This window comes from Lygodium microphyllum, chromosome 23 (assembly GCF_053477565.2).
Source record: "Lygodium microphyllum isolate KBCC chromosome 23, Lygodium_microphyllum_v1.1.10, whole genome shotgun sequence".
NCBI classification, from domain to species: Eukaryota; Viridiplantae; Streptophyta; class Polypodiopsida; order Schizaeales; family Lygodiaceae; genus Lygodium; species Lygodium microphyllum.
This window is the reverse complement of record NC_141157.1, coordinates 80,836,366-80,858,037: the sequence shown is the minus strand read 5'-3', so window position 1 is coordinate 80,858,037 and position 21,672 is coordinate 80,836,366. Positions and strand designations below refer to the sequence as shown.

The 21,672-nt window shown below is 43.0% G+C and overlaps 1 protein-coding gene across 2 annotated transcripts in view; it reads left to right on the top strand.

The window, feature by feature from the left end:
• LOC148016389 (Class I peptide chain release factor) overlaps window positions 1-21,672 on the top strand; it is an 88,861-nt gene that overhangs the window by 22,812 nt on the left and 44,377 nt on the right. For both annotated transcript variants that reach the window (XM_087663698.1, XM_087663697.1), the window contains exons 2-3: window positions 17,424-17,483; window positions 17,599-17,681. In XM_087663698.1, the coding sequence (XP_087519824.1) occupies window positions 17,424-17,483; window positions 17,599-17,681 (143 nt within the window). The remainder of the gene's footprint in view (window positions 1-17,423; window positions 17,484-17,598; window positions 17,682-21,672) is intronic.

The window sequence follows — 21,672 nt, the reverse complement described above, 5'->3', positions numbered from 1 at the left end:
ATGAGGCAAAGTTGCTGAAAAGTACTTTAGCCGCTGATGAAGACAATTAAAAGGTCAAATTTCAGAATTTACAGCCATCTATTATTTCAAATGATGAGCCTCATGATGCTGTACCATAGACTAAAATTGATGATTTGCCGGTTATTTTTGAGCCAGATGATGATGGACAGCAAATAGAAGCGCAAGGAGGTCATGGTCAGCAAGATAGACTTGCTGATTATGAAAATGCAGGTGCTGGAAATGAAAATGAAGGTGCTGTACAGTATGAACAGCATGTTGAAAATGGCTTACAGCAGCCAATAAATGCCGAAAATAACATGCCTCTAGATGTAGACCCGATTCTTGAGAATGTAGATCATTGGGTACACAGGTCTACACGCTTAAGAAGGCAGCCACATAGGTATGACCCTCTTTGCACTATGTGATGCTTACAGATGAGGGTGAGCCTCTTACATATAAAGAGCCTAAATCATGCAAATTTAGTAGTAAGTGAGAGCTAGCTATGCAGGAAGAGATTAAATCTCTGTATCCTAATGATACTTGGGATCTTGTATCGTTGCCCACAGGAAGAAAGCCTCTTTCAAACAAATGGGTTTGCAAAGTAAAGACAATTGATGGGAAACCCAAGTACAAGGCAAGACTAGTTGCCAAAGGGTATGCACAGAAGGAAGGGATTGACTTCTAAGAGTGTAGGAGTCGAAGAGGCTTGGAGATAGAGCTAGACAGACCTTACGCTCTGAGAGAGACACAGAGAGAGTGCGAGTAAGCAGAGTAGAGAGTAAACACGTTTTTCGGTACAATGACGAGTGTACGACTTTAGGTTTTAGATAGATATATGCATGAAAGTACAATGTGCTAAGGGTGTGTTCACACCCGTGCACATATAAAAGGCATGATGGCTCTTTATTCCAAACAACCTCCCACCTAAAGGCAATGTGCCTTAAGAGGAGAAAAGAATCAACTAAGTCTAAGTAAGTACAAAGCTGAAATAAATATATCTATCCAACTCCCATTATGTATCGGCAATGAGCAAACCGCTCTACTGGAAGACCCTTCGTGAGAAGGTTTGCAGAATTATCATCTGTATGCACTTTGACAAGCTCAATGCTCTTGCTGTCAAGTACATCTCTAATAAAGTGATATTTCACCTGTATGTGCTTTGTCTTTGCATGAAAGATAGGATTCCGTACTAGCATGATAGCACTTTGACTATCACAATGGAGAACAAGTAACTCTATGATACCAAGCTCTCCCACCAAACGTGAAAGCCATAAAGTCTCCTTGCGTGCCTCAATGGCAGCTACATACTCTGCCTCTGTAGTAGACAATGCGACACACTTTTGTAGCCTGAAGATCCAAGAGACCGCTCCTCCTGTGAAAGTAAACACATACCCAGAAGTGGACTTCTTGCAATCTGCATGACCAGCATAGTCTGCATCCGTAAAGTCAACAATAGATGCTTTCTGCTTTCCAAAGCAGATGCACAACTCCTTTGTGCCTTTGAGGTATCTCATAATACATTTCACTGCATCCCAATGCTTCTTGCCAGGGGTTGCCATGTATCTGCTAACCACTCCCACTGCAAAAGCAATGTCAAGACGTGTAGCAACCATAGCATACATCAAACTGCCAACAGCTAAAGCATATGGTATCTTGGCCATTTCAGCCTTCTCATCATCAGATGTAGGGCTGTCCTCTGCACTGAGTTTCACATATGGAGGCAATGAAACCGCAATTGTTTTTCCCCCCTCTATATTGAAACTCTGCAAAACTTTGGAGATATACTCCTGCTGAGATAGATAGAGTAAACCTTTATATCTATCTCTGAGTATTCGCATGCCAAGAATGTGATTTGCATCACCCAGATCCTTCATGTCAAAGTAAAAGCCTTCCCCCGCAGCATATACTGCCCTCTCATTGCACGGTGTGTGTGGGGTTTAAAAATTAAACGCAGTCTTTACATCCATCTGTATGAGCTCCATATCCTCAACTGCAACCAAGCCCAAAATGGTTCTCAATGTATTTCATCAAAATCAATTCCATGCTCCTGCTTGTACCCCTTTGCAACCAATCTTGCTTTGTACTTTGGTGAGGAATCAGAAGTGACCTTCATTTTGTAAACCCATTTGCATGGAAGGGTTTTCTGCCCTTTAGGCAACTGTACCAAGTCCCAAGTGCCATTTTTGTCAAGAGATTTCATTTCTGACAGCATGGCTTTATACCATTTCTTGCTGTCCTGTCTGTCCATTGCTTCCTTGAAGCAAGACGGTTCACCACAGTCTGTCAACATGACATACTCAGCCACATTAATTGCACCAGGAACAAATCTGTCAGGTTGTCTAGTAGCCCTAGACGATCTTCTAACCCAATGGTCATTGTTTGCTGGCTGTTCTTGCAAATTTCCATTTTCAGCATGCTGTCTTGGCATTTCAGCCCGTAAATCAGCATTAACAGCTTGCTGTCCTGGCTATTCCTGCACATGTAATGGCTCATTTTCATGGGCAATATCTGGCTGATCATTTTCAGCATCATTTCTTGCATTTACAGGTTCATTTACAGCAGGTATTTGCTGCTATACAGCGGGCACATTTTACTGTCCAAAAGGTATTTCTTTTTGGAATACAACCCTACGGACCTCCTCAGTCTTTTCGGGTTGTTTGTGCATGCGATCTTCCCGGAAGATAACGTCATTGCTGCGTACTATTTTCCTTTTCTCGGGATCCCACAATTTATACCCCATTTCACCCTCGTCACCATATCCTAGGAAAATGCATTTACAGGACTTTGGCTCAAGTTTGCTGCGTTTTTCTTTACGAATGTGCACAAAAGCCTCGCAGCCAAACGCTTTCATATGAGCATATGAAGGTGGCTTGCCCGACTACGCTTCTTGGGTAACTCCCCCTCCCAAAGACCTGTTTGGTGACCGATTAATCAAGTGAATGGCTGTCATAACGGCCTTTGCCCAAAAACCATGGGGTAATGCAGTATGAGACATCATCGTACGGACTTTATCCTGTATGGTCCGATTCATATGCTCTGCAACTCCATTTTGGGGTGGATTATGAGGGGCAGTAAGCTCTCTCTTTATTCCTTTGTTGTCACAAAATGCCTGAAAGGCTTTGGACACATATTCCCCACCATTGTCAGAGCGAAGACTTATTTGTTTGATTTTTAGCCAATGCCAAGAATTTTTTAAACTTGTCAAGCACTTCATCCTTGCTACGAATAGGGTAAACCCATACTTTCTGTGTAGCATCATCGACAAAGGTGACAAAATATTTCTTTCCCCCTAAAGATAATCCTGGCATTTGACATACATCGGAATGTACTAACTCTAGAGGAGAAGATTTCAAAGAAAGAGACTTTTTGTGAGAAGTCTGTGCATGTTTGCCATAAATACAATGATCACAGTGCTCAAAATCAGCATAACGAAGACAAGGCAAGTAACCCAAACGAGCAAGGACTTTCATTCCTGTTTGACTCATGTGTCCCAACCAGCCATGCCACAAAGAAATACTTGGCTGCTCAGTCACGGCAACCACATGGTCACGCACACTAGATACATGAAGTGGATACAACATATCACTCTTGCAACCTCTGACAATAACCCTAGATCCCTTATAGATCTTCCATTTTCCATCACCAAAGGTGGTATGAAAACCATCATCATCTAGTTGCCTTGTGCTGATGAAGCTTTTCTTGAGCTGAGGTACATGCCGTACATGCTGAATTGTAAAGACAGAGCCATGCTGAAACTGTAACTGCACACTGCCAATACTTGCAATCTCACATGCATAGTTTTCCCCAAGATGCATGTCATCATCTGTATCTGCAAGTAGAGCATGTGCACCAAAATGTGAAGAGACAAAGAGTGCATCACTCCCAGTGTCACTGTCATGAGTGACTACATTCACCTCTTCAATTTGTACACTGCTCTTCTTAGGCTGACTGTCCTTCTTCTCTTTCTTGCAATCATCTGTCTTCTTGCCATTTCCTTTCTCGTTCTTCCATTTGTAGCAGTCACGTTTAAAGTGACCCTTCTTGCCACAATGATGGCATTCAACATCTTTGCCACATGATTTACCGCGTCCCTTGCCATCATATTTACCCTTTTGCTGTGATCTGCCCCTAGTATGCAAAGCACTGGAAGACTTGTTGGATGCATTGTTCTGCCGATTCATCTCTTCCATCAGTAGAGCATTCTCTACATCAACATACAAAAGGATCACATTAGAATTGCTCATGGCAGTCTTGAATGTATCCCAACTCTCTGGTAGAGTGCAAAGCAAGAAAGTAGCCTTAAATTCCTCATCAATCATGAACTTCAAGGCAACCAGCTGGCTGAAAATGGAGTTAAACTCACTCAAGTGAGTAGACATTGCTGTACCTTCTTTCATACGCAAATCGATAAGCTTGGTCAGCCAATACACTTTGCTTGCAGTGCTCGTCTGTGCATACTGTTCGTCCAGTCTAGTCCATATAGCATATGCAGAATCCAAACCTTCAATGTTGAAGAGCAAGGCATGAGAAATCGATAGCTCTATGGTTGAGCGTGCAAGCTCATTCAACTCATCCCAGTTGTCCTGATCCATGTCCACTGGCTTTGCCCCTTTAGTTTTGATCGTCTTTGCCTGCTTCTTTTGTAACAGGATATTGTAGCATTGTTTTTGCCACACTGCAAAATTATGTGCTCCTTCAAGCTTCTTTATATGCATCAAATTACTACTGTCATTGTTGCCAGCCATAGTTTTCAGCTCAAAAGTGACCAAAAAACCAGTGAATGCAGGCCCAAATTGTCACCTAAGTGACCAAAGTACAAACATGTACCAATCAGCAATAAATTACCACGTAGGAGTACAGATTTCAGATCTGTAATTCAGATTTCAGAAGCACCAAACCAAGTGCTACAGCATTATCCAACTGATTACAGCTGTTCCAAAGAGCATGTGCATCACATTACATGAGAAATCCCAAAATTTCAGCTGCAATTTTTGTTATACCTGTACCCACGGGCATAAAATTTGACATGAACAGTGAAAAGCCCCAAAATTTTGTGCTCAAAAGCATCAAAACACACATATGCATTTCCTCTGTCATGCATAGGGCTGTCCAATTTTGCCAAAATGTAGCAATTTCAGCAAAACCCTCAAATTTCACCAAGTGTTGATGTCCAAATTGCGTGGAATTCAACTGACATGTAGATAGAATGACCAAATGCTGCACAAATTTTGCCCAAATTGTAAAAGCCCCAAATTGCACGGGGTCCAATGTGCCTCAATGTCGAGAAATTGGGTTAATTTCAGCCCAATTTGTACATGTACATGAAAAGCCCCAAATGTCGAGGACAAAATGTCACAAATTCCTGCAATTTCTGAGACAATTTTGCTTGTCTTACATCAATTGTCCCAAATCTGGGAAAAGCCTTAAATTTTTGGGCTAAATGTTGAGAAATTTCACTCAGATGAGCAAAATTTCAACAATTTTGGCGAAACCCCCAATTTAAATGCTCACAATGTCTGCAATTTCGATGTAGATCCCTCAATTTTCCACGAACAGTGCTCAGTCTTGAAAGCCCCACCTTTTTGGGCCAAAATTGCACAAAGTTGATGTTTTGTGCTTGCATGCATGAACCCCGGTTAGGGGAAGGAGTTTGAGAAAAAAGATTTTTTTTTTTGAAAAAAAAGGTTTGAATGATGAGTCCGTTGACATGTCATGCCTCCCCGTCGCGCGGTCGATCGATGGCTCCGTCACGCATTGCGCCCAGTCAGGACTCCTTGCCCGCTGGCGTCGCGTGTTGACTGCTACCCATTATTGCCCGTCAGTTGCAGCTGCCTTGGTCCACGCTGGACCCTGACTAGTTGCAGCCCGCTACTGCCCGTGCAGTCGACTGTTGCCCGCCAGCAACCCGCCAACGATTCCTGCTCGCCCTGCCTCTTGCCGGCTCCTCAGCAGTCCATAAGATTGTTACACGAGACTCTGCGTGTCGCATGCACCTCTCAACAGCTTGAGTGAGTGTCACAAGACTGTGACAACTATTATCTTTTTGTTGATTTCTTTATTACATACTTTATTTGGTTTTAATTTTTGGAAGGATCCCTTTTGAAATCTAAACGCTTGAGTTGCATGGCCAGTATGTGAAACGGATAGGAATGTCTAGTGAGTCAAGACTGGACAGTTAAGGTCCAGTACAAGTCTGGAAGAGACTGATGGCACTGTAGATTTACAAGCCTGGAAGAGACTTGTGAAAGTGTATATGGACAAGTGTGTTGAAGAACTAGCCTGGAAGAGACTAGTTCAAAGTGAAGATGGACAAATCTTCAAGATATTAGTCCATGTGGGGTCATCGGTGGAAATTCACTTTCAATTGAGCTACATTACAAATTTGGATGTAGCTATAGTCTGCAAAGATGGTCAAAAGACTAGTGGGATACAATGGAAGCAACTCCTAAAATTTAGGGAGTTACTATTTTTGGACCTCAGAATCTGTTCGTGTCATTATCTTCGTTTTTGCATGAGGATCAATCCTCTGGTTTGTGCCGAGGTTAAATTCTGCATCGAGCATGGAGAATTTTAGACCGGAAGGCTAGAACGGAAAATATCTTACAGTGTTGCCACTTGGCACAAATGTGTGCACTTACCTCTTTAAAGAGGGCTGGCGTGCAGTTTTTGGGCTGAAAGGGTCTCATTTGTGATGAACAGCTGCAGATGGAGAGCTCTTGAGAGCTGGCCTACCTTGTCTATGATGCACAGAGGGCTGGGCTTGCTCCCCACTCTCTCTCTCTCTCTCTCTCTCCCTGACAGTATGGTTATGCTGCAGAATCAAGGGCCTTTCTTCTGATTCAGGTACAGCTGTGTGGAATATGCTGTTTTTGCATGAGGCAAGAGCCTCTTTTCTCCAGGAACAGGAGCAGTTGTTTGCTGCCCACAAGCAGGAACAGGTGAGGGTGGTAACCTCACCAAGCAAGTGTCTGAAACAACACTGAATCAGTTCTGATTCTGGACTGTTCAGAGGTTATTTCAGAGCCCAATTGATGTCAGAATCAAGGGGCACTTGGCCCAGATGATGCTGAACAGTACAGGGAACAATATGAGTTGTAAACAGGTTTCAGAACAGGTCTGAACCAGTGGTTACAGCAGGCTGAAATGGTCAATTCTGCACTCCAACCAGAAGATTCAGACTTGGGCAGAGTTTCCCCTCCTGGTTGGTTTGTTTTGGGTGAGTAATTGTACTGTTATGCTGCCAAATTTCATCGAGAATAGGTGAAAGACAGCCCTTTGTACTCTCTCTCTTTTTAAAAATAAAGAAATACCGCAAGGGGCGCCTAACTTAGGGGCCAACAGGGTGTCTGTGTTGCAACAGGAGCATTCTAGCTTCCTGTATTTCTTCTTGATTCTGTGTCTTTAAGTTCAGGTAAAGTGGGCGACTGTTAATTAGGTGAAAGCATTTATATATTTTGGTTGTACACTACTGCTCTTTCCAGTGAACAGGCCGGTTTCATGGTTCCATTGCCGGGATCGAATCACTTTTTCCCTAATGAGTGAGCCAGGGTTTGTTTGGGTGTAGACACAGAATTGTGCATTATGGCTGATAGAAAGGAAGACACCAGAGAGGAAGCGTCTGCATCATAGGAGATCCCTGTTGTTCATGAGGTGGGAGAGTCTTCTAGACCTCCACAGTTTGTTACTCCTCCTGTTATGGTTGAGCCACAAGTTCTTACGGCTCTAATTTGCTAGACCTTTCCTCTCATACATACACTTAAGCTTCATGACCACTATAAGGGATGAGGGGTATTTTGCGTGTCTTTGGTTTTGATGCCTTTGTGCATGTACCTGTAAAACAGAGGACCAAACTAGACATGAAATCCATCAAGGGCATCTTCATGGGATATGGAGATGAGGGAGAGATGGGTTATAGAGTTTGGCTTCCTTAGGGTAGGAAGATAGTACACAGTCAAGACATAGTATTTAATGAGGCAAAGTTGCTGAAAAATGCTACACATGGTGATCTTGACAAAAAGAAGGTTAAATTTTAGCATGAACAGCCAGCCATTCAGCGGCCATTAGTTCAAATGAGGAGCAACCTATTGTGCTACATCCAAAAGACCATGGACAGCAAATAGATGCACATGATGAAATAGGACAGCAAGAAGAACATGCTGAAAACAGATTACAGCAGCAAGAAAATGCTGAAAATCAGCCACTTGGTGATGGTGTGCACATTCCTCAGGATGTAGGTGTGAAGGAAACCGCTAGGGTTTGCATTGAGGACACACAGAGTGTACGACCACGATAGAAACAGAAAGAGACAGACACAGACACAGACACAGACACGGAGGGCAAAACTCAAAACTCAAGCACAAAATCTCAAACACAAATAGAAGAAGGGAGAGAGAGAACACAACTCTGAAGTGAATGAATGCTGCAAATGAATGTAAGAGTGTACAGTGTGTTCAAGGGTAGAGCAATGTTGGAGTGTGATGTCCACCGAAGACGGATCCCAAGTTTGTGACCACTAGTTAGAGTGTAGGAGTGCTGAATAGTGAATGGCAGCAGGCTGGTCACCAAAACACAGCAGTCTAGAGGTTGGAAACTGGTAAACGCAGCAATGTACTACCGATCGGAGGCTGGAAACTGTGCACAGTTTGCTGTAAACTGCAGGCTGAAACAGTGTCTAAGAGTGTCAGGGCCTGCAATGCTGAAAACGCAGGCTGGCTGACCCTGGAGATGATGGACAGCAGATTGAATAGTAGTCTGGAGTAGTCGCCAACAGTTGAGAGCTGTCGCCTACAGCAATGGACAGGCTGAAGATAATGTGGCTGTAGTTGACGATGGCTGGAAAGCAGATGGAGTTAGGTTGTAGGCTGGATTTTGGGCGCCAACAACAACAGAGGGTGTGTGGGCTGGTGTAGCCTGCAAACAAGGATAATGGCTGAATGGGGATGGCTTGTCTATTTATAGATGTGGAAGGGCGTCCCAAAAATTAGGGTTTTCACTAAACTCTCTCGAACTGCTCCCCGTTTTAGGGTTTCCACTGAACTCTCTCGAACCGCTCTCTGTTTTAGGGTTTTACTCTAAAAGAGCTTTTTTAGTGTGTTTTGGGACTGTTTAAGAGGCTAATCAGCAAGTAATGCATATTTTAGCTTAACACTCCCTCTCAGGCCCAAAACTAAGCTGAAAGGTTAGGCCAGGCATTGTGATGTTTATGTACCCCAAGGTGTCCCACCCCAAAGTAGCCAAGGCATCGGACAAAGGGTGCACGTCGGCTGCCCAGTGGCCTACCAAGACTACAGAGGCGATGGTTATTTTACCAAGGGAATCCAAGTAGTCACCCCAGAGAGGACAGGGCATTGGACAAAGGGTGCACATTGGCTGCCTAGTGGCCTACCAAGCCCTACAAAGGCGGATGGAACTACATGTATTTTTTTTTTTTTGGCTGGAATAAGTGAAGTAAATTTGATGGGATGTGACCGATTGAGTAAAAGTGACCTAGAAGACGGGAGTAGGGAGGGTACACCCAACACATCACAAAACAATACAAGCTAACCCATCCACTCAGGGTGTCGATGACGAGGAAAAATAAGTGATGAGGTATCCATGTGATGAATAAGGATGGTGGTGTGGTAACAAAAGCCGCTGGTGGAAATATCTTAGGATCCATGCAAGTGGTGCTTTGCATAATGAGATGCAAAGTATACTACATGCTGAAGAATGCTCATGCAGCAGGTGCCACTTGGACAATGTCCCTTGTGGGGAAATTATTCACTTGCCCAAGCACCCTAGTACAAGGTTAATGTAATCATGCAATGCAAAGGGTAAGGTAAAATAGGAGGGAAAAGCTGATGTCGAAGACAAAGTGTTGAAGCTTGTAGAATACCAAGAAGGTTAGGAACCCCCTCTCAACCTGGATGTAGATGCCAAAGAAGGAAGAGGAGCTTGATGTCGGTCTTCATATGGTGCCGAGAACCATAAGGAATGAAAGAAGATGAAGTGGATGAAGCACCCTGCTAGAAGAGCAAGGTAGAAGTCACTGCCATGATAGCATCAAGAGAGATGCTGAATGATCTGCCTTGGGAGGAGAAACCGCCATGTTTGAAGAAGAGCAAGCACTCCTAGGATGATGAAACAATGAAAGGAATGGTACGCATCCCCACGTCTCTAGCCCAGGGAGGACCAAAGCAATCTGCAAGCTAGCCCTACACTGAAAGACAAAACCTTGCAAAAGAGATGAGAATCTGCAAACACAGAGGTTAGTGGTGAGATGCTCCAAAGCAAAACAGAACAGAAAGAAAATCTAACTTAAAATAAATGCAATGAATGTGGATGTGTGTGAGGAAATGCAGCGGAAGACAAAAAAATGGAAAAACTAAGGATAATGAGTCCTATGGGCCCAACTCTAAGAGTGCGAAAAATGAATGCTAGACTGATCTAGGGTATCCAAAAGGACCTAGCGGCATGCGAGTCGAGGAAGATGGCCACCATTGCGTATGTCTAGTAGCAGGGCTCTGCCAAGGGAACGCCTGACGAGGTGGAGAGGAAGGTGAGATGGATGCATGAAGTGCAATGGGATCGGAACCTGCAAACCAATCAGCCAATCCCTCAGGGGTGGTGAAAGAGATGGGCCGTTGAGGCTGTACTTGAGCCACATGTCCAATAGCAACAACAATGGGTGTTGAAGTGATCGCATAGTGAATGCCGGAAGGTCCCCAAGAATAATGAACTCTACTTTTTGCACAAGTTACAAGGTAAAAAGCGTGAACGACAAGAGCAAGAGACCAATTGGGTGCAATCTCCCCCCATGCCTTGTGTGAGCGCTTCACAAAGCATGTATTTTATGTATATTTCATCTTCATGCTCAATAATAGTCCAATTTACAAAAATATAAAAAGCTTTTAGCTTTTGAGTGGAAGTAGACGGCATATCTGCTTGCTTGGGGTTGGAACGTGGATAACGACGGTCCCACAGGGTAATGACGTTGCCTCTGGTATCAAAAGCCAGCTTTGCAGGTGGACCCTTTAGACGATCCGAATACATTTTCTTGGCGGGCTGAGGACGGGGGGCTGAGGAAACCATAGCAGGAGCAGAGCGCTCGGGAGATTAGCTTGCCTTCGCATCTAGCGAGTTCTTGCCACTAGTGGTTGTCCCTCACGAAGAAGAGGCAATCAACCCCCTCTGCTCTGAATAAGATTGTGATGAGGATTTTTTGTGGACTTGATCATACAGCCTCGTGTAACGCAAGAACTTGCACTCAAACCCGTAGAAGGTTGGCAATCTAGGTTGACAGATGATGTGTTGAATGAAATTGAAGTACTTGTCGGGGAACTTATTCAAGAAGAAGGTGACTTGATCGTCATCTGACTTTGGAGAGCCAGTAGTGGCAAACTCGGCAAGTAACTGCCTATATTCAGCCAGCTTGATTTTTAGATCATCCCCTTCCTTAATAGAGAACTCTTGAAGCTCAAAGTCGAGATTGATGTGCCGAGTACGATCATGAGCCGCATAGTGGTCGAGAAGGTAACTCCAACGCTTTGACGCAAGCGAGAAGTGCCGCAACTGAGAGTGAAACTCAGGAAGCAATGCTTGCGTCAGCTCAACATTGGCTGTGGCATGGCGGGCTCTCCATTGACTGATGTAATCAGGGTGAGCTAGTCGAGGGTCTGGCATAGGCTCTAGACCAATGACGAGGTCCCAAAGACCCTGAGACTTAAACACTTGTTGCATGAAATTAGACCAAGTGGTGAAATTTGACCCATTAAAACGTGTCTTATCCGTGAAGGCATTCTTGGCCATTGCAACAGGAGTGGTAGTGCTCGGAGATGGATAGTGTTAAAAAGTGTAGTGTAGGTAGGATGGGGGAGTGGAGTACACTTGGGAATGGGCCCAGAGCGCCCACCAGGCATACGTGTAGTGTGCAAGGTGGATCCATAGGTAGGGATGGGTTGACTAGGCATGGGCATGGTAGCCACATGAGGAACCCAAGGAGGTGTGACGGGAACACGGTGAACTGAAGATGGGAATCCCTATATAGATGTAACCCAGGGAGAGTGTGAAGATGCCCCATAAGCTGAGGATGGAAACCCTTGCGTATAAGTGGTCATCGGAGATGTGAAGCTGGGGATAGTAAGGGGGATGCCCATCATAGTCGTCCCACGAGTAATTGGTGTGCTCATGTGCTGAAAGGTGAGAGGCACTGTGTTAAAGGGTGGCATCCCCCCTAAGGAAGTACCATGGTGCAAAGAGGTAGAGAATGGGGTGGAGAAGGAAAAGAGGCTAGGAGCGGAGATGGAAGATCCAACCCCTAGGGGGTGTGATGCAGATGTGGAGTGTAATCCAAGGTTTTGGAAAGATGATGAGAGGTGTGATATATAAGAGGGTGGGATGGGAGGAAAGTGAGAAGTGTGTGTGATATGCTCAAATGAAACAGAAGCTGTAGATGTACCTGAATTTCGTCTGCTTCGTGAGCCCCCTCTATTGAAGTTCACATACGCAAAGCCATCCGAATCCTGTACCTCAAAAGAAGAAACAGGCGAGGGTTTAGATTCATGCAAAACAAAAGAATTGTACAAACCTGACATTGGACCTGGTTGAGATGATGAAGATGGATCACTAGACGTTCCAAATGCCGTATGTCCTCCATGATCGGAGAGGTGGCCAGCCTCACCAAACTGGTCTGGATGTGGTAGCAAAACTAGGAGGAGGGGTGTAAACATCACCATACTTGTTGCAATAGTACTCCTCAAAGTCCTCCTCTGTCATGTTAGTGAAATCTGGTGAAGGTGGAGTGTCGTCCTCCTCACCGAGTCTATAATGCCGTCTCAGGGCCTTCAATGATGGAGAAGCCTGATAAGACATCATAGGAACGGGAGAAGAAGGTGTCTGGGACATTGTGATTCGGTTACGAGTCGTATTGTGTGCCTCACACAAAGACTAGCTCTCCACAATATCCGCAGGATACTCTTTACAAGAGCACCGGCTCTGACACCATGTGAAGGAAATTGCTAGGGTTTGCACTGAGGACACACAGAGTGTACGACCATGACAGAAACACAAAGAGACAGACACAGACACAGAGGGCAAAACTCAAACCCTAAACGCAAAACTCAAAACTCAAACACAAACAGAAGAAGGGAGAGAGAGAACACAACTCTGAAGTGAATGAATGCTATAAATGAATGTAAGAGTGTATAGTGTGCTCAAGGGCAGAGCAATGTCGGAGTGTGATGTCCACCGAAGACGGATCCCAAGTCTGTGACCACTAGTCGGAGTGTATGAGTGCTGAATAGTGAATGGCAGCAGGCTGTTCACCAAAACGCAGCAGTCTGGAGGCTGGAAACTGGTAAACGCAGTAGAGTACCACCGATCGGAGGCTGGAAAATGTGCAAAGCCTGTTGTATACAGCAGGCTGAAACAGTGTCTAAGAGTGTCAGGGCCTGCAATGCTGAAAATGCAGGCTGGCTGACCTTGAGATTATGGACAGCAGGTTGAACAGCAGTCTGGAGCAGCCGCTAGCAGTTGAGAGCTGTTTCCTACAGCAATGGTTAGGCTGAAGATAATGTGGCTGTGGTCGATGATGGCTGGACAGCAGATGGAGGCGGGCTGCAGGCTGGAAACCAACAGCAACAGAGGGTGTGTGGGCTGGTGTGTCTATTTATAGATGTGGAAGGGCGCCCCAAAAATTAGGGTTTCCACTAAACTCTCTCGAACTACTCCCCGTTTTAGGGTTTCCACTGAACTCTCTCGAACCGCTCCCCGTTTTACGGTTTTACTCTAAAAGAGCATTTTTAGTGTGTTTTGGGGCTGTTTAAGAGGCTAATCAGCAAGTAATGCATATTTTAGCTCAACAGTAGGCGCAGTGCTTGATAATATAGATCATTGGGTAAGACGGTCTACACGTGTCAGAAGGTAGCCATAGAGGTTTCAGCCATCTTTGCATTGCATTTTGTTGATTGATGAGGGTGAGCCTCTGACATTTAAAGAGGCACAGTCATGTGAAAACAAGAGAAAGTGGGAGCTTGCTATGCAGGAAAAGATGAAGTCTCTATATGCAAATAACACATGGGAGCTTGTACCTTTGCCCAAGGATAGAAAATCTATCCCTAATAAATGGGTTTACAAAGTGAAATGTATTGATGGGAAGCCCAAGTACAAGGCATGGCTGGTTGCTAAGGGCTATACACAGAAGGAAGGCATAGACTTTCAAGAGGTCTTTTCACTAGTTGTGAAGACGGCTACGCTTCGTGTTTTGTTTGCTCTCACTGCATCCTTGGATTTAGGGTTGGATCAGATGGATGTGAAGATTGCTTTTCTTCATGGTGACTTGGATGAAGAGCCATACATGAAGCAACTAAAAGGATTTGTTATTCCAGGAAAAGAGCATTTGGTTTGTAAGCTGAAACGCAGCTTATATGGGCTGAAACAAGCCCCTAGACAATGGTACAAAAAATTTGATACCTTAATGCTTAGCCATGGATTTAAACGTAGCCATGCAGATCACTGCTTGTACACTAAAAAGGTTGATGATGGAAGCCTTATTATGCTGGTTTTATATGTGGATGACATGATGATTGCAGGACAGCATAAGAGTACTTTGAATGCTCTTAAAAGGCAGTTGAGTTCAGCCTTCTCCATGAAAGATTTGGGGCCAGCTGAACACATTTTGGGCATGCGCATTAAAAGAGACAGAGGGCAGCATTTGTTGTTTCTCTCACAGGATAAGTACATCAGCAAAGTACTTGATAGGTTTAGTATGGTTGATGCTAAGCCTCTTGTTGTGCCTTTACCGCCACATACAAAGCTTAGCAAATCTGATTGCCCTAAGGATGATGCAGCTGCTAGTACCATGAAGGGTATACCTTATGCATCAGCTTGTGGATCTTTGATGTATGCCATGGTTGCAACTTGCCCTGACATTGCTTATGCAGTGGGAGTTGTTAGCATATTTATGTCTAACCCTGGCAAGCCACATTGGGAAGTAATGAAATGTATCTTCTGATACTTGAAAGGTACACAAGAAAAGTGTATATGCTATGGAAAGGGTACACTAGAGTTGCAGGGATTTTGTGATTCAGACATGGCAAGAGATCTTGATACTAGGAAATCTACCAGTGGGTATGTTTTTACTTTGGCTGGTGGGGGCTATCTCTTGGTGTTCAAGATTGCAGAATATTGTGGCACTGAGTACTACAGAAGCTGAATATATTTCAGCTACTAAAGCTTCTAAGGAAGCTATTTGGCTTGGCCGTCTGGTCAAGGATTTTGGTCTTTCTTCACGTACTTCAGTGCTTGGTTGTGATAGCCAGAGTGCAGTATGTCTAGCTAAGAATACCATGTTTCATGCACGTACCAAACACATAGATGTTCGGTATCACTTTATTCAACAGGTCTTGGATGATGGTCTTGTCACACTGACTAAGGTCAAAACCCAAGATAACCCTGTAGATGTTCTCACTAAGTGTCTTGCAAAGGCTTAGCATGAGCATTGCATTCGTTTAGTGGGAGTTGGTTAGCTTAAAGTTACCACTTCGGTCCTTTAAGTGGGAGGTTGTTGGGTGTAAAGTCCCTTCGTCTTCGTGTATAGTCTTACAGGTGTGAACACACCCTTAATGTACGCTAACATATAAATACATTCTTTTATTCTTTGTGTACCATCACAATGGTACACCTATCTCTGCGTTCACTCCCTCTAACTCTCAGCTCAGCTCAGCTCTTCAGCTAACACCTTGATCTCGCACTCCATTGCGCACTCACCCCTTCAGTGTATGCCCAAAATTGGAGCCTAGGGCTCGAATAAGTATGACGAAAACGGAATTGTAACTACGCCTATCCCTTGTGGATCTTCATGCCTTGGTTTTGTCAGGGAGTAGGGTGAGAGTTGTTCTTCTATTGTGTTGAGTATATTTTTTGCGGCAGCTCGATGCTTTCTATGGTTGTTGTCTGTGCATATCTGTTCATGGGATTCGACTGGTTGAGTCTCCTTATCTCATGATCACAAATGAGAGTGGATTTTAAAGATAATTTTTGAAGCGAAAAATATTAGGGGAAGCTGCCAAAGACCAATTTTTCATGAAAAATGGAATGGTTGTAGATCGATGAGCTAGAGTTTTCCTAAATGGAGTTCAATGTGAGGAAGTCAATGCAAGTCTCAATTCGTGCGATCGGAGTCTGTTTGACCCCCTATTTAATCCCTGAAAGGTTTTGCGTAATGAAGAAGCTATATGATCCTGAAGCTAGAAAGTGTGTAACGGTGGCCACGTTAACAAGTGCCTATTCATTCCACGTTCTATCTATGAGCAAATGATTTGTTTTTGGAAATCTTATAATCAAGCGAACATGTCTGTTATAAGTGTGTTTCACAATTTGTTCATTGTGAAAGATTTGGATTGATTCGCCCAAAATTACATAAATCCTATTGCAGGAATTTTACCTTTTGAAAATTATCTTATCAAGGTGACAATTGTTTTGGTTCAGAAATAAAATTGGACATATTGCTAGGCTCAAGGGTCTTCTACATTGGCAGTTAGATCTAATTCAGCATGCTGTCCTTCTTCCTAGGAAGGACTTGGTTCCTTGGCATATGGCAATTTCTTCTCTCTCTTTGCTGTGACTTTTGTATTCTGCATGTGATTTGATATAACATAGCTACTCATTACAAAAATAAAAGGATCCATTTCCAAAGGACCTCTCAAAAAACGGTTCATTTGGTGGTCACGTACATGTTTCAAAGGATAAATCATTTGAAAAGAGATACACTGTCACAAGTGAACTATAAATTTCTGGAATGAATCTCGTTGCATGCTGAAAGTAATTTGTAGCAAAGTTCTTTAAACTACAGAAATTTCCTGCATAAAAAGATGGTAATTTTACAGATATTAAATAGATCAAATTCTTTTCCCACAGATTTCTCACACTTTACCATCACAGGAACTGGGTGATATTTAGCATGCTGCAGGCACGAGGGCTTCTTAATACTTAGAAAGCCACACTGAATTTCTTGCAAGAAACAAGATGAACAGTTTTTAATTGCTTGTCAGGAATGTAATGTCACCAGCACAGTGAGCTGTGACAATACTTACCAGATAAACATAACACATTTCTAGCCTTAAAAAAAGTGGAATTTGCATGCCGTTTAAGTATTTACAAGCTGGTCATCTGTAAATGATTGTGTCCTAGTTTTTTCTTTTTCTCATTTGGTCTTGATTATAACAAGTTGGGAGACTGTTTTGATGAATCACTGCATAAATTCATGTTATATAACGCATGCAGTTGACTCTCACTCTGATTCTTGCCTTTTGAATGCCAAAGGTTAAGCAATGAGGTTGAATTTTCTTGTCAAAATCCTTGTCTAATGCATCTAGAATCTACCTTCTGATGTTATATCTGAGAAGCATGAAATTTTATATGTAATGTAAGACATCTGAATCATGCAGAGCATGTAAAAATCAGCTTTGCAAGAAGTGGAGGTCCTGGGGGACAAAATGTCAACAAGGGTATGCAATGTCTTTGCATTATCTGCTCCTTAAATGTAAGATGAGAAAATGGTTCTCCACATTATCTTGCTGTTATTTGTCATGGTCTAGACTGATTTGTTTTTTATGCTTGCAGTCAACACAAAAGTCGACATGCGCTTCAATGTGAAGAATGCACATTGGCTTCCTGAGCGTATCAGGGACAAGCTTATGTTAATGGTTGGTTATGATGTTCAGTGCTCATGTTTGGTGTTGTTGAGACATTATTTTTTATGGCCTGTAGCATGTTAGTGCTGTTAACATGCTCAACCTGCATATATTAGATCAGTTTGCAATTGTTGAATATAGAGAAATACCTGTTTTATACATCATGGACTTCAATCAAAAAAGGAATGTTGGCCATTGGAATAGATATGTCACAACTTCATGCGTATTTTATCTTACCAATGTCTGTTACTCAGATGGTCTGAATAGAATTTTACTTTCCTGGAAAGGGGGACAATTATGCAATGATTCGTTATCACACACGATTGCCATAGTTATATCTTTAAACTTTGTATTGCTTTCATGTTCTCTTGCCTTCTCTGGAATGTAGGTGTTGTTCAATAGTCATTTAGACAGATAGTGCACATCCTGTTCCACATTTTATGAAATTTAGCATTTAGGTGCTGTTCAATACCTTGTTCAGATAGAAAATCACTTCTTGTTTTCTGTGCAGGTCGGGTTTCTTACCAATCTTCTGCTAGCTTGACTTGAGATTCAGTGGCTTTATAAATGGGAATAGGAGGGAGAGACTGAAGTTAGTGAGTTTGAACTTTGAACATGAGGTCTGAAGTTTGGGCATATATACCCTTTGTCTCCTAGCTTGACTTTTGGGTTTGGATTGAGTTATTGACAGGGCTTACCTTTAAAGATTGGTTTATACCTATTCTAGCCCTGAAGATTGGGTTAATACTCATTTTCCTCCTAGTTTGACTTCTGTGTTTAAATTGAGACAGTACTAAGATGGTGAGGACGTAGTATGCTCTACATACAATGAGCTGACAACATCTTTCTGACTGTAGTGCCTTTGAATTTCTGGAATAAGTTCTGGTGACAAGCATGTAATCATGCCTATCAATGCAAGTGTGCAGAGTCTTTGTTTTGATCCACTACATTGGTCTACCCTGACCTGTCACAATTTATCACTGTCAGCTGTAAATGTAGTATTTTATGTAAATGTCTTTTGATTTCTTTTTGACATTCATATAAACAAACAATTGTGTTTCCTTTGCTTGATATCCATCAACACTACAACCCAGCTGTTACTGTAGCTTGGAGGGGCAAACTTCTTGGTAAATTGGGGCCATCAGTCCCAAAAGTACCACTAGCATCATAGGTTTGCTCGTATTGATCCACAAAACCACTATAATCACTGAACTTATCCATTACTTTGGCCACTATGGATAAACGGTTAAACTCTTTATAGGATGTTTCTACATCAAAGGTTTGGGGTTTTTGGTTCTCATCTGGACCACTCAAACTTTGTGTTGCAAGCTTCTGGAGGAAAAATCTTTTGCTGTGTCTCATGAGTTCTATATACTGCAGCTGTATGCAGCATATTAGCTGTCTAAGTGGAGTTGATCACCTCTTTGGAGCTCAAAAGTGGTCTTGTTCTTGAGTTCAGGTATTGTTGAAAGCAAAAGGGTCAGACCATCCTTCATTTCTTTACCTGTTTGGTCCTTAACATGAACATCTGCTACAACTCGGTTGTGAATAAAGCTTCTAACTTCAAGTGCACCTATGATGTGGACTGATCACATGTGGACTGATCGCATGTTGCTGCAGTTTTCATGTAGGTCATTGGCAGGTCAACAATTTGATTGTTGGCCAGGCTGCTAATTCGATGTGGCAATGTTTAATGTTTCAGCAAACATAAGTTGACAGGTTTTTTAAATCGTGACAGTTTTGTTGTCAGGCAACTGAAAAACAGCGATCTATTTCATTCATTGTTGGGGGGACTACATTTATCATCATCAGGCATCATGGATTTGTTGATTGTGGTCATTGTTAACATGGTCTTCTCTTCTCTAGCAGTGATTGAGATCGGTGCTGATCTACAGCAAGATAGTGAGTGCAAGATGGGACAAACATGAGTGTGTGGTTTGGGGAGTGTGAGCAAGAGTATTTGTAGCTGCATGAGATTGAAGTGAAGACTGATTGTGACTGATCAAGGACTGCCATTTATAGGGGAGACATGCATGTCTCTTCAGCTGCAGAGTGCCGAAGTGTGTTGGAAAGCACATATGGTTGGAGCAGTGTCACAAGTCAACAAAAATGAACTTGTATGCTTTGAATTGATTTTTACATTCAGTTAGTTTCCCTTCGACATTTAAAAGTTATCTAGAATAGTGCATTAGAGCTGACCATTGATGACTGGTCATAGGCTACGGTGGGCACATGTAGCTGTGAGTGTGCAAATGGAAGCAATAAAGATATAAAGAAAGAAACTGGACACAGAAAAGAAGAAGGAACGAAACTGATTTGAATTATGGTGGCATACGAGGGAGAAGCCCCTGCATATGTAGAAGGATGTCCATGCCAGTGAGGCCACTGGATTGCTGCAGCAGGTTGAAGAGAGCAGGCAATGATGAGGAAGGATGATGATGAAAAAGAGGGTGATGCAATCTGATGATGGTGGCATGAAGAAGAACTGCTATTTATGGCAGCAAATCTGCTAATCTGGCCATCCTGACCCAAAATGGGCCTGATTGTAGGAATATGTCCCTGTTGTCTGACCAGCATGAAAGTGAAAATGCTGCCACCAAAAATGCAATGAAAGGCATCATAAATGCTTGAATATCAATGCTAGGCAGGCAATGCATCAAGCTGGAAATGCATGAATGTTAGAGCTCCATATGTGCTAGTCAGACTTTTACTAGGGCTCACAAACAGGAGATGACCAGCAGAAACGCACTGGATGCTAAGTCCACCTCTTAGATCCTGGGAGTGTCTGAAGGCCTAGAAGATGCATGTGATGAAGCATAAAAGGTGAAGGAAGGGCCTTTGTGAGGATGTCTGCAGCATTTTCCTTCATAGGACAGTAGACCAGCGCCAGCTCTCCATCCCAAGTTATGCTCTCAAACATAATGATAATGGACCTCAATTGTTTCATGTAAGCATGAAACACTGTGTTCTTTGAATGGCAAGAGCACTTTGGTTGCTGCACTAAAGAAGAGTACACCCCCATTGAGGCCCACACTTTCACAGAGAAAAATACTTGACTATATCCTCTTAGTAGGTGAACTTTGGTGATGAAGTGGCAACTCACCTAGTTGAGCTATTTAGATCATGGCTTTGGTTCTTGCATTGAGGTCCTCCTTCTGTGAAAAGCATTCTGGGCATCAAGATGGCACCAAAATCTGTCAGGAGAATCTGAAATCAACATGATCTCATCAATAGATAGTACGATTCTTGAAAATGGTGCTACTAGACGGCCAATCCTATCTTTGAAGTCAGCAATCTCATCAATGTATAGCAAAAAGATGTGGGTGAGAGGGGGCAGCTGTGCATCGCATCAATCATGTTTCAAACTATGTTATATGTTTCACTTGTGGCTTGTACCGTCCCTGTCCCTGCTGTCGATTCATATCTCTTATCTCATCTTTGATGGTCCCTTATGTCTTGGGATCAATGTAGCAGCTTAGTCATTTCACTTGTGGCTTATATTGTGCCTTTCATTGATTCATATCTCCCATATCATCTTTGATGGTCCCTTATGTCTTGGGGCAATGTAGCAGCTTAGCTTGTTATATTGTCTGATATACCCTAGAAATCTACAAAGAAGCAATATATTCTCCCATCCCTATGCTCGACTCTCCTCGAACCTCAATGATGGCATCTAGAGTGAAAATGTGGTCAAGGGTGGAGCATCGTTGTTTGAAACCATCTTGCCCAACTACTATCTGTGCATAGGTCTCAACCCATTTGGTCCACTCATGCTCAAGAGGGAAACAAAAATCTGTACAATCTATGACTTATGATCATCCCATATTTGTTGGGTTTTGTGGGGCTTGGTGCCTTTTGAATTGTATTATTGTGTTGGTGCCCTAGTAGGAGGAAACCCCTTACATAGTGCTCTATTAGATGCATGCTAAGCAAGGGATTTGATAGGTCTCTTGTACGTGAAAATCAAAATTGCCATTTTAGTGTTCATCAATAGCTCCCTTCA